The following is a 17,856-nucleotide window of genomic DNA, read 5'->3' on the forward strand; positions in this document are numbered from 1 at the left end:
GCTGGTGTTGGGCGAGATAATCGCGATAAAAAGTGATTTTACCGAAATATGTGAACGATTATGCCCTTTTACTTGAAATTTAGAAACTGGCGGACGCCCTCGTTTTAATAAAAATATGTTCTAAAGCAGACGAACGTGTGTCTTCCTTTGTCGTCTGCTTATCTGTTGACACGTCCGTTCCCGGTGAAAGCTCAACTTTGGAATCAAGAGTGCCGCTGCTGAGGCATCTTGATTGTTCCTATTTATTGTTTTTGTTGCACTACCTTCTGCAGTTATTATCAAAATATTTTCCGCGCCGCCCTGCGATGCCGCAATACTCGGCAAGTGAGTGTGCCCAGGCAGTCAAGTGGTACGTGGAGCGGAACTCGATGGCCACAGCACAACGAAAATTTCGCACTGCATTTCATCAACGCTCGCCTTCACGCCCGACTGTTTTGAGTTGGGCGGATCATTTTGTGAGTGGAGAAGACTTTAAAAAGAAGAATCCAGTCAGTGAACGTGAGAGCCTGCTGAAAAATGAGGAGCTCATTGAAGCGGTGCTTGCTGTCCTCGAGAGCGACCCGCAATTGTCAACAAGACGAGCAGCTGTAAATAAATGATCTCGTCGCATCATGGTGTCTTCTTGCTTGCATGACGATCTGTCAGAACTTGACTCGAAACAGGTAATTTCAACGATCGTTCATATATTTCGTTCAAATACCTTTCTATCGCGATTATCTCGAACGACACCAGCCTTTCGTGCGGCGTTTCCCGCGTTTTAGTGTTCAGTGCGCCACCTGGGAGCGGCGTCGCGAACCAGATAGCAGACGGCGAACGGGCGGGTATAGGCCATAGGAAATGCACGTCTGCCATTTTTGTTATCTTTCTAATAATTCGCTACTCCAGAGTTGACGTCTGAAAAAAATAGGCAAAAAACTTTGGAATAAACGACGTTCGTGTGCCCAATTTCAGGTATGTATGTTTGAAATTCGATTTTCGCTAGGCGTGCCAAATGTGAAAGTTTTTACGGCCGCACCCTGTAGAAAGGCAGAGACCATCTGCTAGGGTTAAGCCTAATGGCTACAGTTAGGCTTAGTGGTCTTCGACATACAAAAACCTGATACAGAGGCTAAAAACTAAGACAAACACAACGTTTTAAACACGGCTACTAAATTTTATTCACCACACTTTCTTTATACAGTCATTTCTGCACTAGTGCCCTCTCAACAATTTCCACACGCTTCACGTCGTCTGCAAAGTTCAATCGGGCCACTCCCAGGTAACCTTTTCATCTCCGACTGAGCGCTTGTTGACAGACATTCATTTGGGGTTTTTGTGCGGGGGTCTGAAAGGTTCAGTTGGAGATTACATGAGATTGACTGATTGAACTTTGCAGACGATGTGGAACATTTGCAAATTGTTGAGAGGGTGCCAGGGTGGAGACGACAGTATAAGGGAAGTGTACGTGAATAAAATTTAGTAGCTGTGCTTGAGGCATTGCGTATGTCCTCACATTTTGCCTCCGTCTCAGGTTTTAGTATGTCGATTAACAACCAGCCTGCCTATCTAGTAATGTTGTCTTCAATCAGTGGTCTTGTCCCCTTGGTCTGGACCTGTCCTCCGCCTTTTCGCTGCGACTTCTTCTGCTGTCAATGCTCTTCCGAGAGTGAGAGCTCCTCCCGCTTCTGGTAGGGTCTCTGGGCGATTCCCGACGAGTGCTTCTAGATGAGTCCCTTGACCTGCTGTGGCCTGCCGGAGAATCTGCTCTGGGTCGTCTGCTGCTCGAAGGACCCCGCTGGTGCGACTCCCTGGAGCCAGGCACCCGCTGCTTCAGGCTCCTCTCCAGGACCCTCCTCTGGTGGCTCAGCTGAGGGAACAACTCTGCCCAGCAGATGACGAGTTCCAATATATTATTTGAATCTAATGCCCACACGAGAGCCTTCTTAGCTTATCTGGGTATTACATACCGTAATATTCTGAGAGATAGCCAACCAAAAATCGAGAGCGAATTGGGTGAAAATGAGGAGTGGCCTAACTTTCAGTGTGCAATCGCGAAAAGTAAAAAAATGCTATCTTTAGCTGATGCGTCCTTGACAAACTTGTTATCGCAACAAGGGGCAATGAATCAACGATGACTTCTCGGTCAGCAATGTTAGCTCATATTCCGCCATAGCTAACTAGCCCAATTTGCGCCAAGGTCGTCATTGATCCAAACGCTACAACTACTAGGAGTGGGCTATCTTTCGGTGCTTAAAAGAAAATAGCAAATCAAGCTAAAAATAGGGGGCGGGTTATCTTTCGGGGTGGGGCATCTCCCGGGACATTACAATAAACCGTAAAATGTAAAAAAAAAAAAAAAAAAGTAATAAATTGTATGGTATTGTAAAGGCACGTTCACACCTTCGGTCATCCCACACATGCGACCGCTTACGACCGAGTGTTAAAACCTCTTGTGATCTTTAATGACAGGAGGCACCTATTGGGTAGCCTCGGAACACTTACAATTTTCGTCCTACTTTTCTGACCCTACCAAAGCGTAACCCTAAGGAAATTTCAATAAATGCTCTTCCACCCCACTCCACCCCTACTTTTTTAAACAACCATTTTTCATAAGTACTATGTGCATTTGACCTTGCAAATGCTGAAAAATCTTTGCTCTCATGAAATGCAGTTTCAGGGCTACATCATAGATGGTGCCAGTGTGTTCTCATAAAAGATCACAAGAACTCGCTCGTAAACAAACGCAAGTAAGTGAACCAGCCTAAACTGGGGAACTTGTCTTTAGATGCACCTCTATTTTCACCCTGAGATGGAGTGCATGTCTAAAGACGCACGAGACTTCTTTAGAACGGAGAGCGCGCGCCGTGAATCTCGTGGCAATTTTTGCCAGAGGTTGTAAAATGCTGCCATCTATCGAACACAATACCTAACACGTTTAGGTTTATTTCCGTTCGCTGGCTCGCGAAATAATTTAATTGCCTTAGTAAGAAATATCACTTTTTGTTCTCGTTCTCGATTATACTCCGTTTCACGATAACTTGGTGAACTGTGGAGGCTGCGGCCCTCGCGCCCACTAGGAGTGCCGGAGAAAGTCACGTGCTAACGCTCCATAATCGAGGTCACCTAGGCCTCGTTATCGCCACAGCAACAGCGTCGTCCATGACAAAAAGTAGTTCTAAGTTTCTTTTTCTTTTAACGGCAATTGAAGTCGCGCGTTTCCTTCTCTATGAGAATAGTATATATGAAAGAATAAGGCATAAATGTTGACAAACGTTTGAGTTTCAATTGCATTTGAAACAAAAAAAAAAAGTGACGCCACATCCGTATCCGCTCTCGATATTTTTCTCTTTGCAACCCCGTGGCCGTTTGCGATTGCAGCCGTGTATTCGATCGCTTCCGCTCAAAACATCGCCCTGGTATATTAGCATCCACTGCAGATTCGCAAGTAAATTGAGCGTATGGTTGTCTCATGAATTCTTCCCGAAAAGCTAACTACTCTAGTGGACGGCAATGTTGCGGCAGTGGACGTTCATCCGAAGCTGGTTGGCTTCGCAGCAGACGACTCTTGGCCACCAGCAGACGACAGTTGGTTCCTTGGCGCAGCGACACACGTTCCCATGACGTGGTGTCACGTGCCTCGCTCCAACACTCTTATTGGGTGGGGGGGGCCGTAGCCTCCACGGTTTGCCAAGTTAAAGTGAAACGGAGTACAGGGATGCTCGGTAGAGGTGCAAAGTTTGGACAGACATACAAATCACGGCGTTGCTTCAGTGGTGACCTAAAAAGGTCACATGGAGGTAAATGGTGTTTGCTACAGATAACAAAAAACTGCCGTCCTCTTGCTAACAAAATTTATAAAATTGCTTCTAACTTTTGGTGAAACATTTAAGGGTTTTCCATAATTACTGCCAAGTTTTCAAGCTAAAATACATCTCTACACAGCATAATTTGTTTAAGCAATGCAAAACCCTCCAAATTTTTCTTTAAATACACAGCAGCAGAAGTACAAACTGTTTTCATACAATAATTAAAAGCTTAATTATGAAAGGCTGACAAAAAACTTTCAGCCTTTCCACTCTGGCGAAGAAGGAAGACCAGAGAGGCTGTGCTGTGGTGGGAATGAAGTAATGGCCGGCCGCAAGTCGGCAAGCAAGAGTGGAAAGACTGAAAAGGTTGCCGCCATCTATGAGCGACGGCGGAAACCTTAGTGTTGTGTCGACCTTTGTTTGGTACCAGACACGATCCTGGGGAACCTGGCCCTTAACAGCTCCGCTGTAAAAATACTTGCATGCTATAAGTACAGAGTCAAACACCTTTATAAGAAACCCCATGGGACCAACAAAGAAATTTTGGTTATACAAGTCACTTCACTTTATAAAGATTAAAGCAAAGCCTCAAACTTGTGAAAGCACTAAAAGTCTACCATGTATTGAACAAATCTAGTAGTATGATGGCACCAAATCTAGTATGTTGATCTATTTTTATCCCGAAGTCCGATATTTCGCAACATCGCTTAACTCGAGCGTTTTCATATCACCAAACAGATCACGGCACCATTTGATTGTTGCTTATATTTAGGGTTCTGCGTTGGCTGCATAAACCAATAAGTCCTGGCAAGTAACCCCACAGCCAGTTTTCTCGGAATCGAGAAATAACAAAAAAACCTAATTAAAAGCTGTCTTTGAATAAAAAAGAAAGAGAAAAAAAAAATTCACGCTTTGTGGGAGATTTTTTATGTACGCTTTCTTTTTTGTGGACCCAGGAGATAGACATGCACTGAACTGCCCACGAAACTGCATTTTACTAGGGGATCCACAATTCTGTCTTGCCTCACCGTTAGCCTCACTGTCATTTTTCGAATGTTTGGGTCGCATGCCATGGAGGTTGGAGAATCCACATGTTGTTTCCTTCATCATTACAAATGCAAATTTTTTGCCCACACTGAAACTAGGCTTTAAAAAACATTGCATCAGTGAAAAAAAAATATATAATAAAAAAACACTCAAATTAAAGGAAAAATAAACCCTAAAAGCATGAAACCCCATTTACACCAAATGGCACTCAAAGTGGAGTCCAGTCTTAAAATCAAAACTGCTCGAGAAAGCTAAAAAAAAAAAAAAGAAATTCAAAAACTAAAAATAACATTTAAAAAAATCTTGAGGAAATAAGATAAGGAAAGAAAAGGAGGTACCGCCATCAAAGAACCATGGCACTGCAAAACAATTGAGGACACACTCCTCAGGCTGTAAAAAAAAAAAACTCTTGTTTTTGTTTTGCTTTTTTTTTTTTTTTTTGTACTTCGTTTCTCCTTTTAGCTGGGAGAATGTTGCAAAGCTGTCCCTCTGCCTTCTTCCTTGTCTCCGAGGAGCACAATGTTTGTTGAACACACAAAAAACAAACAAAGATGCGCAGCACCGACTTAAACTGACTGTTGTTGAAGTTCTCTTAAATGGGATTTATTTACAAAAACAACCTGCAGTGTCAAAGCATTAGAACAAATACAACCTGGCATAAAAAAAAAAAAAAAAAATTTGTGGATTATGAGCAGGCAATATATTAGTAAAGGCTGTTAATTAGAAACAAAATCAAGTAAAAAAACAAACAAGAAAGTTAAAAACCGGAATCACTTCCTAAAAGAAGCGACCCCATGTTAATACTTCTATGTACGACAGAATATTTCTTTGATTTTCATTGAATGATCTATGCGACTTGAAAAAGAGTTTGGTAATTATAAATAGGAGTCTGTAATTTCCTGTCAGGGGTTATTAAAATGGAGTGTTTCCACAAAATTTTATGTATAGATAAATGTCTGCTCAGTTGAAAGCAAAGTTCTACAAATCTTGCCGTCTATTTAAAAGGAATGTCGTCAAAAACTTCATACTGTTGCCAAGAGTTCTGTGTCCCACTTGAGCTTGTTACTGCGCATGCGACTCGGAAGGCGGTCTAAATGTTGACGGGTATCACACACTTCAATCAGTTCTTCACTTTAAAAGTGACATAGACTACCAACTCCGCAATTATTGGGCAAGAGGCCAAAAATAGTTCCACGGTTGGGGTACTCTGGCGTTTTATTTATGGTGCCCGATTTGCTTCAAAAATTACCAAACATACCAACAAATATTGCTGAACCAGTATACCCATATATTAGGCCAAAATATTTTTTTCTCGAGAAATTAGTGAATTTACATTTTTGGTCCTCACCTTTTGTTTGCTTCAAACTGAAAGTCTCTACTGGCAACGATAAAGAGGTGATCTCAGCGGCATGTAGGGATTCATTCTCTGGATTGTAGAATTTCTTCCCAACTGATTGCAAGCAGTTTCATGGTGTCAAATGAATGCTTTGGCATTCCTCCTGCAGCCACACAAAACAGATACTTGGTATCGTCCCTTTTTAGACTGCCTGCTCGACCTGCAAGCCTGCCTGCCAGCGACCTCATGGCACTGCAGAGCGCAAGCATATTTGGATCTTGGTTTTGGCATCATTTTTTTTAGAATGACTATTCCGATTTTTGCGATACTAAATAGCAGGTCGGAAAGGATAAAGGCCTGGCATTCAGAAAATATAGTTTGTTGGAGCAGCTCCAAAAATTGCTGGAGTACCCTTATGGCAACAAACTCATCTGTCTGCGTTCTACAGACCTTTTCCGCTTACTCCCGCCCCTGACCGCCAAGTAGGCATATCCGGTATGGGCGACAAAAAAATATCAAGATGTTTCAACCTGCAAATAGTAAAAAAATAGAGGGGAGGCAAAACGAGAATGTGTGACGGTTATGTTTATGTCTGAAATGCCTTCTATTGGCGCGGCGACGGCAAAACCATGTTTTCGCCCATACTGGAAGTGACGACAATTCAAGATGCCTGCGACCTTGTGAGAAAGGTCTATAGTCCGCTTCTTTAGATACAGGCCCCGTTATGAGGGGCACACAAGGCAGGCCCAGGTTGTACACTGCCGTGTAATGCGTGAAGACAGAGCGCTCGTACCTTTGGACGCTTCCAAGGCCTTCGAAGCAGCGGCCATCTCTGCCTGCTGAATACTGAAAAGACAAAAAAGCAGCGCTTTAAAAGCAAAAAAAATACATGAATACGCTTTTTGTTTTTTTTTATTTTTGGCTTCCTCAAGGTTGAAACGAGAAAAGGATGCAAAGTGGAGTGCAGAATCTTCGAAACCATGCAGAACGGAAAACGCACCTGTGACCAGAGCCAGTAGCCAGCCTTTTTCTTCTGAAGTACACCGCAACAGTGTAGACCCGTGTGTTTGTGGGACCCTTACATTCTATTACCCTGCAAACACAAATAATGCAAGAGTTTAACATTGAAAGAAAAAAAAAAGTGTAAAACACAGGATTGTGTGCTTTCTTTAGGCGGCACGAGGATCATTGAAGCTCTTGAATCGAGCCTCAAACGATGACAATGTGTTTGAGTTTATCTACCAATTAAAAATCAGTAATTAAAAACTTGTTTGCAGATTTAGACAGCAGGGACACCAGAGCAGCATCCCTGCTGTAAATGGGCAATTGAGTCGATGCAATACATCTGCAAACCCGGGGCCTTAATGTGCACTATGCAGTGGTGATTACACGAATGCATACCGCTACAAAAGCTAATCCAAACGACCAGAGGCTGTTATGAATGATTTAGAAATTTGTGGTTTTGAAAAGATGGCTACACCGTTGAGTATGCTTTCTCTCGCGACACGACTGCACACCAGGGAAGCCACTCTCCCTGCCGGGTGAAGCAGCCTGTGGCACAGTCCGCGTGAACGGTTTTGTGGTGCCCGTTTGCCCCTCCACCAAAACGCAAATATTAAAAATATCATCCACGTTTTCACATTGCCAGTCTTGTGCCTGGTGCACGAGTAAAAATTTTAACCCACCCCCATGTTTCTATTCATCCTAAAATTCACTGATATAGGGTTTTTTAATGACGCTCAGCAAGTTTCTAATCAGAACCATATGTTTCTTTTTGCTAATTATAAAGTTTATTAGTAAATTTTAGGTAATTATTTTGCTGATTAGTATGTTCATTGCAATCCCTGACGTCTGCCATGGCTGGCAGTTTGTTCCCCAAAAAGTTATTTTCTCATACATCCTAGTTTTAGGGATGCTTGAAAGTCTTAGCAGAAACACCTGGTATAGCCTACTTCATTTTTGTTTTTAAAGAAAACAATGCAGTCCTTTTCAGTATCATCTAGGAGGACCACACATCAAATATTACAACCTAGTTCTATCTAAATGTTTCTTAGAACGGTTCGGCAGTCCTTGGAATGCGCCAAGTTGCCGAAATCGGCCGACTCTAGCGGGCGAATAGTGCAGTCAAGGCTACAGTGTTGGCGTAGCCAATATTGAGCTAAATGTCATTACCATTGCTACTTTTTGTTTGTTTATACTTCTCCGGGCAAGCGTAACAGGTGACATAACCAACGTCTCCTTTCGGCATTGGCCAATTGCGTTAGCTCCATGGTGTCCCCGTATAATTTGTGCAACGTGCCCAACGTGCCTGCTCAGCACGCTTTTCAGCTTTAAGAGCCGTCTGGTCATCTCCTACGTCCCAACTGCCATCGTCGTCTCGCCGGCAGCGATTGTCTCTTGGAGTTTCATTCACACTACATGCGCCGGCCCAGGCTCCAATTTCTAGCTACAATACGTAGCAAAAGAACGAGAGGCACACAATGTTGTGCCTCTGCCTGCAGTAAGTATTAATTGTACAGTCCAGGAGTTATTTTAAAGCGGGAGTTTTATGGGGCCAACCAACCTCAGGAGTCGTGTAAGCACAAAATGTGTAGGCCAGTCGGTCTGTAATCACTAAACGATTTTTAAGAAAAACTAGTGCCAGAGATTGAACCCTAGTTACCAGCGTGGAAGCCAAGTGCACTGCTGACTGAGCTACAAACCTAGCATGCAGGCATGGGAGGAGCAGGAGCAGGTGGTGTGAAAAAGCGCACGAGCAGAGAGGTGGAAAGGGCAAAAAAGAAAGGAACAGAAGCAGGTGTTGTAAAAAGAGAACCCAGAATGAGGAGTGAAAAGGGCAGGAAAGTGCATTTCCCCTCTCTTGGTGATGCAGAAAATTCAATGCAAAGGCTTCGTATCCTTGTGGTGCTGACGGGAAGCACGTCAGCATCACGAAAAGACAATCGTGTCACGTAATCTGTTTCCATACAAAACCCTGCTCTTGGCACCACCTGAACTGAAAGCACCACTCACGCCAGGCAGTGAAAAACTAAGTTTCATCCCGCTCCAGGCACCATTGAAACTAAGAGCTCCACCCACCCTATAAAGCTACCACAATTAAACATGTTATGACCAAACATCCAGCCAATATTTTTTTCCCTTGTTTCCAGCTAACAGTGCGTGACGAAATGTCTGGGAGAACACTGTGCGTCAAATCCTGGAAACCTCTTCACGCCAATTGACCGGACATTGATCTGTTCCGATCACTTCTTACCAGACTGCTACGGACAAAATTTGCACGTCAGCTGACGCTGGCCTCTCAAAAAGTACAAGCGTCTGAGGCTGGACGCTCTGCCGTCGATCCTCGCTGGCGGGACCAATTCCGAAACAGCGGCAGACGGCTCATGCGTGAAACGTCATCAGATCCGAGCATGTATTTTCCTCTCTCGTCGCATGCCCGTCCCAACAATGGCCCGCCTCGATCCCGTTCATCGTCGAGTAAAGGATCATGCGAACACTTGTACCACATGGTTGCCATCTTTTTGGCAGCCTGAGGCCAATGTTGCCCAATGGTGCCAAAGGTTTGGTTTCGGTTTCTACTCATGTTTAAAGTTCATGCTCATGTCTCGAAGCAAATGACATAGTGCCTATCCTTAGTGCTTTTTTATGTGAAATCACCTCATAATCCCAAATTTTTCGGAATTAAGCAGAGTTGCCCTTTATGTTTTGCATCCTTGGTTTAGACCTTGGCGTGTGTACAGACAGCATACTGCCGAAATTATGGCAAAGTGCCCAAAACGACTGCCTATGCCGCTCCCCTATGTATCACGGTAGGTAGAACTCGCGGCACTCTTTCTGCGTCTCGTTTGATACTTGACACCGAGTAGAACAGCGGCAGGACCCACTTGTAGACGGGAATGTCGGGTTCGCCACCGTCCATGGAGCGCAGTGTAAGGCAGCACTGCTGCAGCTTGCTCTTGGGGTCGTTCCAGTCTTGGTTCAAGATGAAGTCCTGGGACAAGGACCCACACTTACTTCCAGGTTAGAGCCAACTACTACAGTAATCAGCCGTTACCATACTTCAGCTACGCTGCTTCAAAACTCGTTAATTCATTTGCTATCGAGACATTGCGGCACCGATCCGAGTCACGTCGGCAGTGGCACAGCTTTGCAGCACTCGCACAAGAAAACAAGGAACAAATATTACTCCAGCAACTATCCCGCTAACGAGCACCCTAAATATGAGACTCTCAAACTTTGTGACCCTAAAGAATCATATCCATCCTTGCCGCAATGACGCGGAAACAACTTGCCGCAGCAGCACAGTGATGCATGCCTACCATTTCCTTTCCTACATTCGTATATTAGGGCCCAGCTAAGAATGCATGCCACTGGTACAGTAGTCTGCCTGTGGACGGAGATTATCGGGCAAATCTGAGTGCTCGAGGAACCCCTGTCTGCCCGGCGGCAACCCAGTTCGAGAATCCACGCTGCAAAGAACCGTACCACAACTGGGTCGCCACCATGGCCATGATTTGTGCTTGCCATATGTGAGCACAATACAAAACTAGGAAGTAATGTATGATTTAATTACATTTGTCAACCTATCTCTGCGCCAGATGCCTAATTTCTCCACCATGAACAAAATTAGTGTAGTTTTCAAACTTGACTTTAGGGACTCTGTGTTTCCTTGTTCCTTAGAAGTAGCCGTCAGAATTTTGCCAGTAGATTGTATGCAGAACAATATTAAAAGATACCAGTTGCCGATCTTATATCTATATATATATACTAGCAACATTGACTCCTTGCATTGGTATCATTAAAGACTGCCACTAAGTAGATAAAATTTGATTTTTTAAAACAATAATAAAAAGTGTATACCTCTCATACAGCTTTTACATTCTTTCAAAATGATTAAAAATGGTAGCACTACTAGCGCTCGGCTGACTGTTGACCCAATCCCAAAAATTGACATTTCCCTAAATCAGGAACACTCGGGAGAGCGCTGCAATAGAACCATAAAGGAGCTTCACATTTCGATTAAACTGCGCTGCAAAAGAGTAAGAATAATGACAGTTAGACAAAGAAAATGACTTGACATATGTACAGAAATAAATGCCTACTTTCTCATCTCAGAGTCGTTATTTGTAATAATTTGAAGCGCAGTTTAACCGAAGCATGATAAACCAACTGCCCACAGCCCAAGCACTATTAGATGAGCTTCAGCCTAGTCCCACCTGCAGTCGTGGGAAGAAGCAGACTTGGCAGAAGGCATTGCAGTACTCCAGCCCCTTGTCCACAAACAGCGCCCCGAGGAAGGCTGGGCCGACCAGGAAGAAAACACGAGGAATCACAAATAAGCAGCCCCGTTTCGGATTTTGGCCGAAAACGGCACACTCAACCATCGCCGTCTGCACAACATTGTGTTTTTTGTCGGACATTCATTCTTGGATGAAGCACGCACAAAAACCTAGATATTGTGGCAAGCTTTTTAGTATGAGTGCTGCATTCTCAATGTTTGCATTTTCTTGGAACTGGCGAGTGGTGCTCAGCAGTCTTCAGTCTTTATATTTTTCTAGGCCGATAATTTGCCTGCCCTTCACGTAAACAGTTTTTCCACTGAATAAAAATACAAGCTCAAATGTGCGATACGCCTTCCAGGAAAGAAGAGAAGGGAGTCTGAATGATACCGCTTACCAAAGAATCGCTTCCGTTTCTGACACACGTCGTGAGATGGCACTCATGACTGAAAAGGCCACAAAATGCGCCAGTTCATTCACACGCCGCGCATATGAGCTCGCCCTTGCGGAGTCCGTACCACTGACCCAGGATAGCTCAAATGTGAATGTCACCAACAGCCGAAACCTCAGCAGAAAAACTGAAGACACTGACCTATGCACCAATTCAGTTTCCCCACTAAATTTTGCGTAAGAATTGACAGCCCATGACCTATCCACCAATTCAGTTTGCCTGCTAAATTTGGTGCGAAAATTAATGTCATGTGACCTATGTACTAATTCAATTTCTCCACTAAAATTAGCGGAAAAATTGACATCACGTGATGTACTCAATAATTCAGTTTCCTCGCTACATTTAACGGAAAAATTGATATTCTGTGACCTTTGCACCAATTCAGTTTCCTTGCTACATTTGGTGGGAAACACATTACAACCTTAAAGCCATTTATTCACCAAGAATGTATACATGCTAAATCAACGCAACATTGATTTAGCGTTATGTCCCATACGTTGCATTAGAGGTCATCCTTGAGGCTGCCCTAAAGGTTGTCCTAGAGGTCGTCTTTGACGCGTCCTAAATGTCGTTCTTAACGTCGTCTTCTAGGACGTCATCTTCTAGGACGTCGTCCTTGACGTTGTCCTAGACGCCGTCCTTGATGTCGTCCATGTCCTCGTAACAAAAGACAGAGGTAAACGTGACAAATGCTATCGCAATTCATAGAAAACCAACAATAGTGGTTTCTGCAGCCATTTTTTTTCCTAATGCATCGCCTAATATTTTAACGAACCTTTCACAAAAAGCACGCATTAAGCTCAAATATTGGGCGAGTTTTTTTTTTTGTTTTTTTACAGCAACATGGGGCTAAACTACTGATGTGCAGAATGTAAGGGCATGAGTGAGACGTGCCCATCCATCCCTGCCCCAGAGAAAGCGGTGTGTCCTCACCTTCGAGGATGTCTGCCCTGTCCTTGGTCTTGAGCTCTCCCTTGGGGTAAGGGTAAATGGTGAACTCCACCATGCCCAAATCATCGCACACCACCGCCTGCGTCCGGTTGTTCACCAGCGAGCTCCGCAGCAGCTGCGACAAACACATGGACCTCCAAGCAACCGCTGTGTTTTTTTTTGGCAATAGACTCGGTAGTACCTCCCGAGTTCTGGGATCTAAAGGCCCATTCAAACATTCGCGTTTGTTTAGGACCGAGCTCTTGAAATTTCTTACGACGAGAGAACACTTTGGCATGCTGGCGCCATCTATGAGGGGACCCTAAAACTGCATTTCACCAGAGAAAAGGTATTGTGGTAGTTGCGAGATCAAATATACATATTATTTATGAGGAATGGTTATTTATAAGATTGTCAAAAGGTTTTCGAGCCAAGAAAGAAAGAATTAACTGTAAGATTCCATAGTTACCCGACAGATGGCACCAGCATGTTCTCAAAAGAGATCACAAGAGGTTTCAAAGCAAACAGTCATAAGCAGTCACAAGTGCATGAACAAGCCTTAAAAGCCACTCAAAGACTGCCAGTGTTTCATAAAGATACAAATTAGATAGGCTAGAAAATTGAAAACATCTCAGAAGTTCCCAGGTCAGCTGCCACAAACCTTTCAAGAGCCGAGTTCAACGAGTCTGAGCATCATTAAAATGTCCGAGTTTGGCAGGTTGAAAATGCAGAGGACTTTTGAGGGTGCACAACAAAGCTTTGAGCACGAAGGTGTCAGACCGAAGAATGTCTTCGGCACCAGAGTTTTTGTACGTTACGGTAGAGCCTTTTAGCAAAAATGTGAGTACAGTGAAGCAAAGTTGAGATACGCTTGTAAGAAAGGTATAGTACAAGCATTTCGGGTACTGCTATAGTGGAGACATTGACAACGATGTTTTATGGAAGAGCTTACTTTATTGTAAAAAAGTTCCACTGTATTACGCAAAACATTACCGCAAAATGCACAAAAAAACAAAATATTTCAACCCTCGAGCGTTTGCAAAAGTTTTCAAATTTGTGAAACCCATCAACTTGGCAAATCAGGAAGTTGGCAGTTTGTGGAACCGATCCAGTTAATTAACTCTAAAAAATATTAGTGAACCAGCTGACTCAGCAAGCTAAAATATTACAATACCCGTACTACCAAACTTTTCTAAGCCCGAAAGTTAATCTCGTAAGCCTCCCATCCGAAAAAGATATTTGGTAGCACCCTTGGTTTGCGATATCGGTAACCCCGCGTAAATCAACGAGAAAAAAAAGTTACCCTCTTATATTTGCCGACACCATTATTAGGTGTCGTGTTCCATGCTCAGTTTCTAGTGACAAATTTTCTCGAGCTCGTTCTTGCTCCCGCCATTGCGTATGAAGACTCTTTTCCTTTCTTTGTACGAAATTATTGCTGCCGTGTTGCTTTCTACGAAGGAAAATGCCGACTTAGAAGAAAGATGCCGTGCCATTCGTTCAACTCAACATACTGACTCTCGCTGTTTTCCCAACAAGACAGCAATTTACCTTGTTCCTCGAACACATGGATCTGCACATCGTAAATAAACATTCCACACTTCAATCAATTCATCCCCAAGCTGAAAATAACTTGAACTTCAGCATTTCTATAGTAGTACTTGTTTGTACAAAGGATCCCACTTTTTTTTTATATGCCTCCTTGCCTTGTAGGCAACGTCCCAATAAAGCGATGTAGAAGCCCGCAGACTCAGAGTAATAACAAACACACAAGAAAATTGCTTGGCTCATAATTGAACATCAATGAAGGGCTCCAATACAGCACTTAGACTGGGAAAACATTTTAAGACGGTTCACAGATTTATGTTTCAGTATAACTGGCTGCGTCGCTTGTAACTGCCTACAACAAGAGAACAAAATGGTGCTACGTATCCGAGAGCCCTGAAACACTTTTAATCTGCATATATTTCCTTATTCTTCACTCATTCACTATGAGCTTGAAATAATTAGGATATTGTTGTAAGCTACCAATTTTCATGGAGGTAGTGCGTAAATTTCATTTCACGAATACCGAAAAACCTTGGGTATAGTTGAAGACCGGAAGCATTCAGGAACTGTTTGCACACTGTCGCCAGGGCTACCGGATAGATGGCGCCAGTGTTATCTCATAGTAAGCAGTTCCAAGCAGTCGTAACACAGTCAGTCATAGTCAAATGCAAAATGTTTCAAAGAAAGGGTGACAACAACCACGCAATATCTGAGAACAATCCACACAATAATGCGTGAGGTTTTTTAAGAGTGTTCAGCAGAGATCTTCTTGTAGCTTTCGAATAAAAGTAAGAACAGCCTTGGACTACCGCGGGATGTGGCGTGAAAAATACCCGAGGGTGAATTCTCTGGTTGACTACACCGTACGGCCACACACTCCAAAACTCACACCATGTCACGTAACATATTTTAACGCACAAAAAAAAAAAAAAATCCTTTTGCCAGATGGTGATTGACGACCAAGTGTTACCGAAAGGTGGCCCTCATGGTGTTCGGGGAAGTACTTGTAGAGGTACTCCGAGGCCACCAGCTGAAGCACCGTGTCTCCCAGGAACTCTAGCCTCTGGTTCGAACCCCTGGACACAAGAACAGTGGAGCAATGCCTTCAGTTACCAAGAGATCTCCCCGGCAAAAAGTATGTCGGCGGTGACCCTCGTGTCCTCAACGGATAAGAAAGACAGCGTGCAGTTCTACTACGTAACAGAAATGTGTGCCGAGGTCCCCATGACAGCCACCATCGTGCCAAGAGCTACCCCTAAATAGTTTCGGGAGATCCATCTTTCGAGGCTCTGTCTTCTCGCATCAGAGGGACAATAGGCGAATGCATTAGCAGACAACAGCTCAATGCATGAATGATCCAGGGATCAACTGACAGATCAAAGCTGGATCCAATACGGATGGGCATTCAATGCCCAAGTACTGCGAGAAGCAAACATTCTTACTTGGTCGCCATCAACTGCTAGTCGATACTCAGCAATGGACACTTTGAAACATTGTTTGCGTTATAAAATGCCATTACACATAACCCAGTCACACGGAACATTCAAAGGTTGAAGAAGCTTCCAGATCAGCACACTTCAGTGTGAGGTTGTCACTTCGTGAGCACCGAGTGCAAAATAGTTTTGCCCCAAAAATCAATGCTCTGCAAGGTCGCTTGCTCACAGTACTGCAAGCGGTTTTTATGTCTGTTAACCACTTTTTGGCCAATAAGAAGCTGGCGGCGAAGGGAAAGGAAATTGGTACTCATGCATTTAGTTAGTGCTCCAGCATCACCGACCTATGGCATGTGCCATACGGGCAAAATGGACAGGCGTAGCGCAACTTATGTAGGGTTCCTGCACGTGGCAACCGTCTCTTGCTCTGGTGCCCGTTTAGAGAGTGAGTGTCCTGCTCACAGGGTGAGGTTGTTGAACCCAATGCTGCGGTGAGTGAAGGCCTTGGCCAGTAGGCGGATGTGGGTGAACTCGATGCCCGTGAGCTCTTCAAACTCGTGCAGCTTCTGCAAGCGCAGTGGCAAAACGGTCGGTACATCCCGGAGGCAGCCTAGAAGTGCGCCACGTAATGTCACAGTAAAAGCAAAGACCGGCCCCTTTGATGGGAACACCCGTGCACAGTCCCGAGCTGTAATGTAACTAATGAAGAATATTGAAAATACAACATTCAGTACCAATATTAGTAACCAAGTTATACATAAAAAATTAAAATTAAATTGCAGCAACAATACCCGAGTTAATGTTTTTGGAGTAACTTGAAACCTGGTTCATTTATTGCCACTTGTCGGAACAAGATTGACAAGCGTGCACAGTGATTTAGTTTCCACATTGGCACTACATATTGTCATTGCCTCAAAATCTATTCTAAGTAGGGTGCCAAACCGAAAAAGAACCGTGAAAATATCTTTTCCACGCTGAAAACTTGACCGTTGGTTGGCCACTGCAGCACACGTCAATGTCGTGGAATATATCTACGGTGATCAGAACATACCTTCATTGATTTTTGCATACAACTCCATCTGTAGTTGGTGACAAGTTAAGAAACAGTTGCTATCTCACATCTGTGAGAAAGTAACTGCACTCGCAACCAAATTACATTCTTTTGCAAATGACAGGAACTGTAGCTCAATGTTCGCAGACCCACCTTGAGGAGCGGCACAGAGTCGATCCACTTGCGGTCACCTTCCGGGACTTGCTCCTGAAAGTTAGGGAACATTTAGAAGAAGAGAGCGCGGAGCGTTCAGCAGCAAAACGTCCGAGTCATCCAACTCGAGGGAGATATAAAGCATTGTAAGTATAGTTCTCTGGGTGTTCTTTTTTCTAGATTAGCAATGGGCCAGAACCAGACATGTAAACATCACTGAAATAAAGTAACTAAAATACCGTTACTCATTACTTCATCAAAAAGCAATGAAAATAAGTTACTCATTCCCTCTCCTAATCAGAAACAATGAAGGTCATTACTTCGTTGTACATACTGAAGTAAAATAGTCCAAACACTAAGATAGGAAGAAGAATGGGACAAGACAGAGCGCTAACTCACAACTAGAGATCTTGCTACAAGCGAGGAAGGAAAAGAAAAAGAAGAAAACACTGCATTCCACAGCTTCGCACGTTCATTCAACACCCTGCCTCCTGATGGAATCCCCTTTGCAGATGAGTAGGCCCCATAGTCAACATCAAGAAATCTATTCCCTTTCTTGACAATCTCACTGATGGTGCACTGACCTCAGTGAACCATCAGTGACGTTGACTGGACGGTCCAGCAGAACCGTCCAGTCAGGGGAAATACAGACAGTTGAGGAGGAAAAGGGATGCAACCCTCCTAATTGCACCTTTTTAGAAAAAAAAAAAAAAAGGTGCATGAAAACGAACACTGTTGCCTCTTTCACTCTCTACGACTGTGAAGTGTTTGTCCCGAGGATAAGATGGCCAAAACAAACTGACTCGTGGTCCCTTTCAAGACGACTTCCAATGAATGCAGACA

General features: G+C 43.8%; 1 protein-coding gene across 1 annotated transcript in view; it reads right to left on the minus strand.

The window, feature by feature from the left end:
• Window positions 1-1,447: 1,447 nt before the first annotated feature.
• The window catches only part of LOC8043177 (ribonuclease 3), a 54,747-nt gene continuing 38,338 nt past the window's right edge, over window positions 1,448-17,856 (minus strand). The window contains exons 20-28 of the mRNA XM_029985057.4: window positions 17,014-17,067; window positions 16,272-16,375; window positions 15,347-15,452; window positions 12,832-12,964; window positions 11,385-11,467; window positions 10,053-10,159; window positions 7,169-7,261; window positions 6,962-7,014; window positions 1,448-1,860 (exon numbers count right to left, since the gene is read on the minus strand). Of these exons, the coding sequence (XP_029840917.2) occupies window positions 1,565-1,860; window positions 6,962-7,014; window positions 7,169-7,261; window positions 10,053-10,159; window positions 11,385-11,467; window positions 12,832-12,964; window positions 15,347-15,452; window positions 16,272-16,375; window positions 17,014-17,067 (1,029 nt within the window). The 3' untranslated portion in view covers window positions 1,448-1,564. The remainder of the gene's footprint in view (window positions 1,861-6,961; window positions 7,015-7,168; window positions 7,262-10,052; window positions 10,160-11,384; window positions 11,468-12,831; window positions 12,965-15,346; window positions 15,453-16,271; window positions 16,376-17,013; window positions 17,068-17,856) is intronic.

Source organism: Ixodes scapularis, unplaced genomic scaffold (genome assembly GCF_016920785.2).
Source record: "Ixodes scapularis isolate PalLabHiFi unplaced genomic scaffold, ASM1692078v2 PGA_scaffold3__209_contigs__length_174095766, whole genome shotgun sequence".
Classification (NCBI taxonomy): domain Eukaryota; kingdom Metazoa; phylum Arthropoda; class Arachnida; order Ixodida; family Ixodidae; genus Ixodes; species Ixodes scapularis.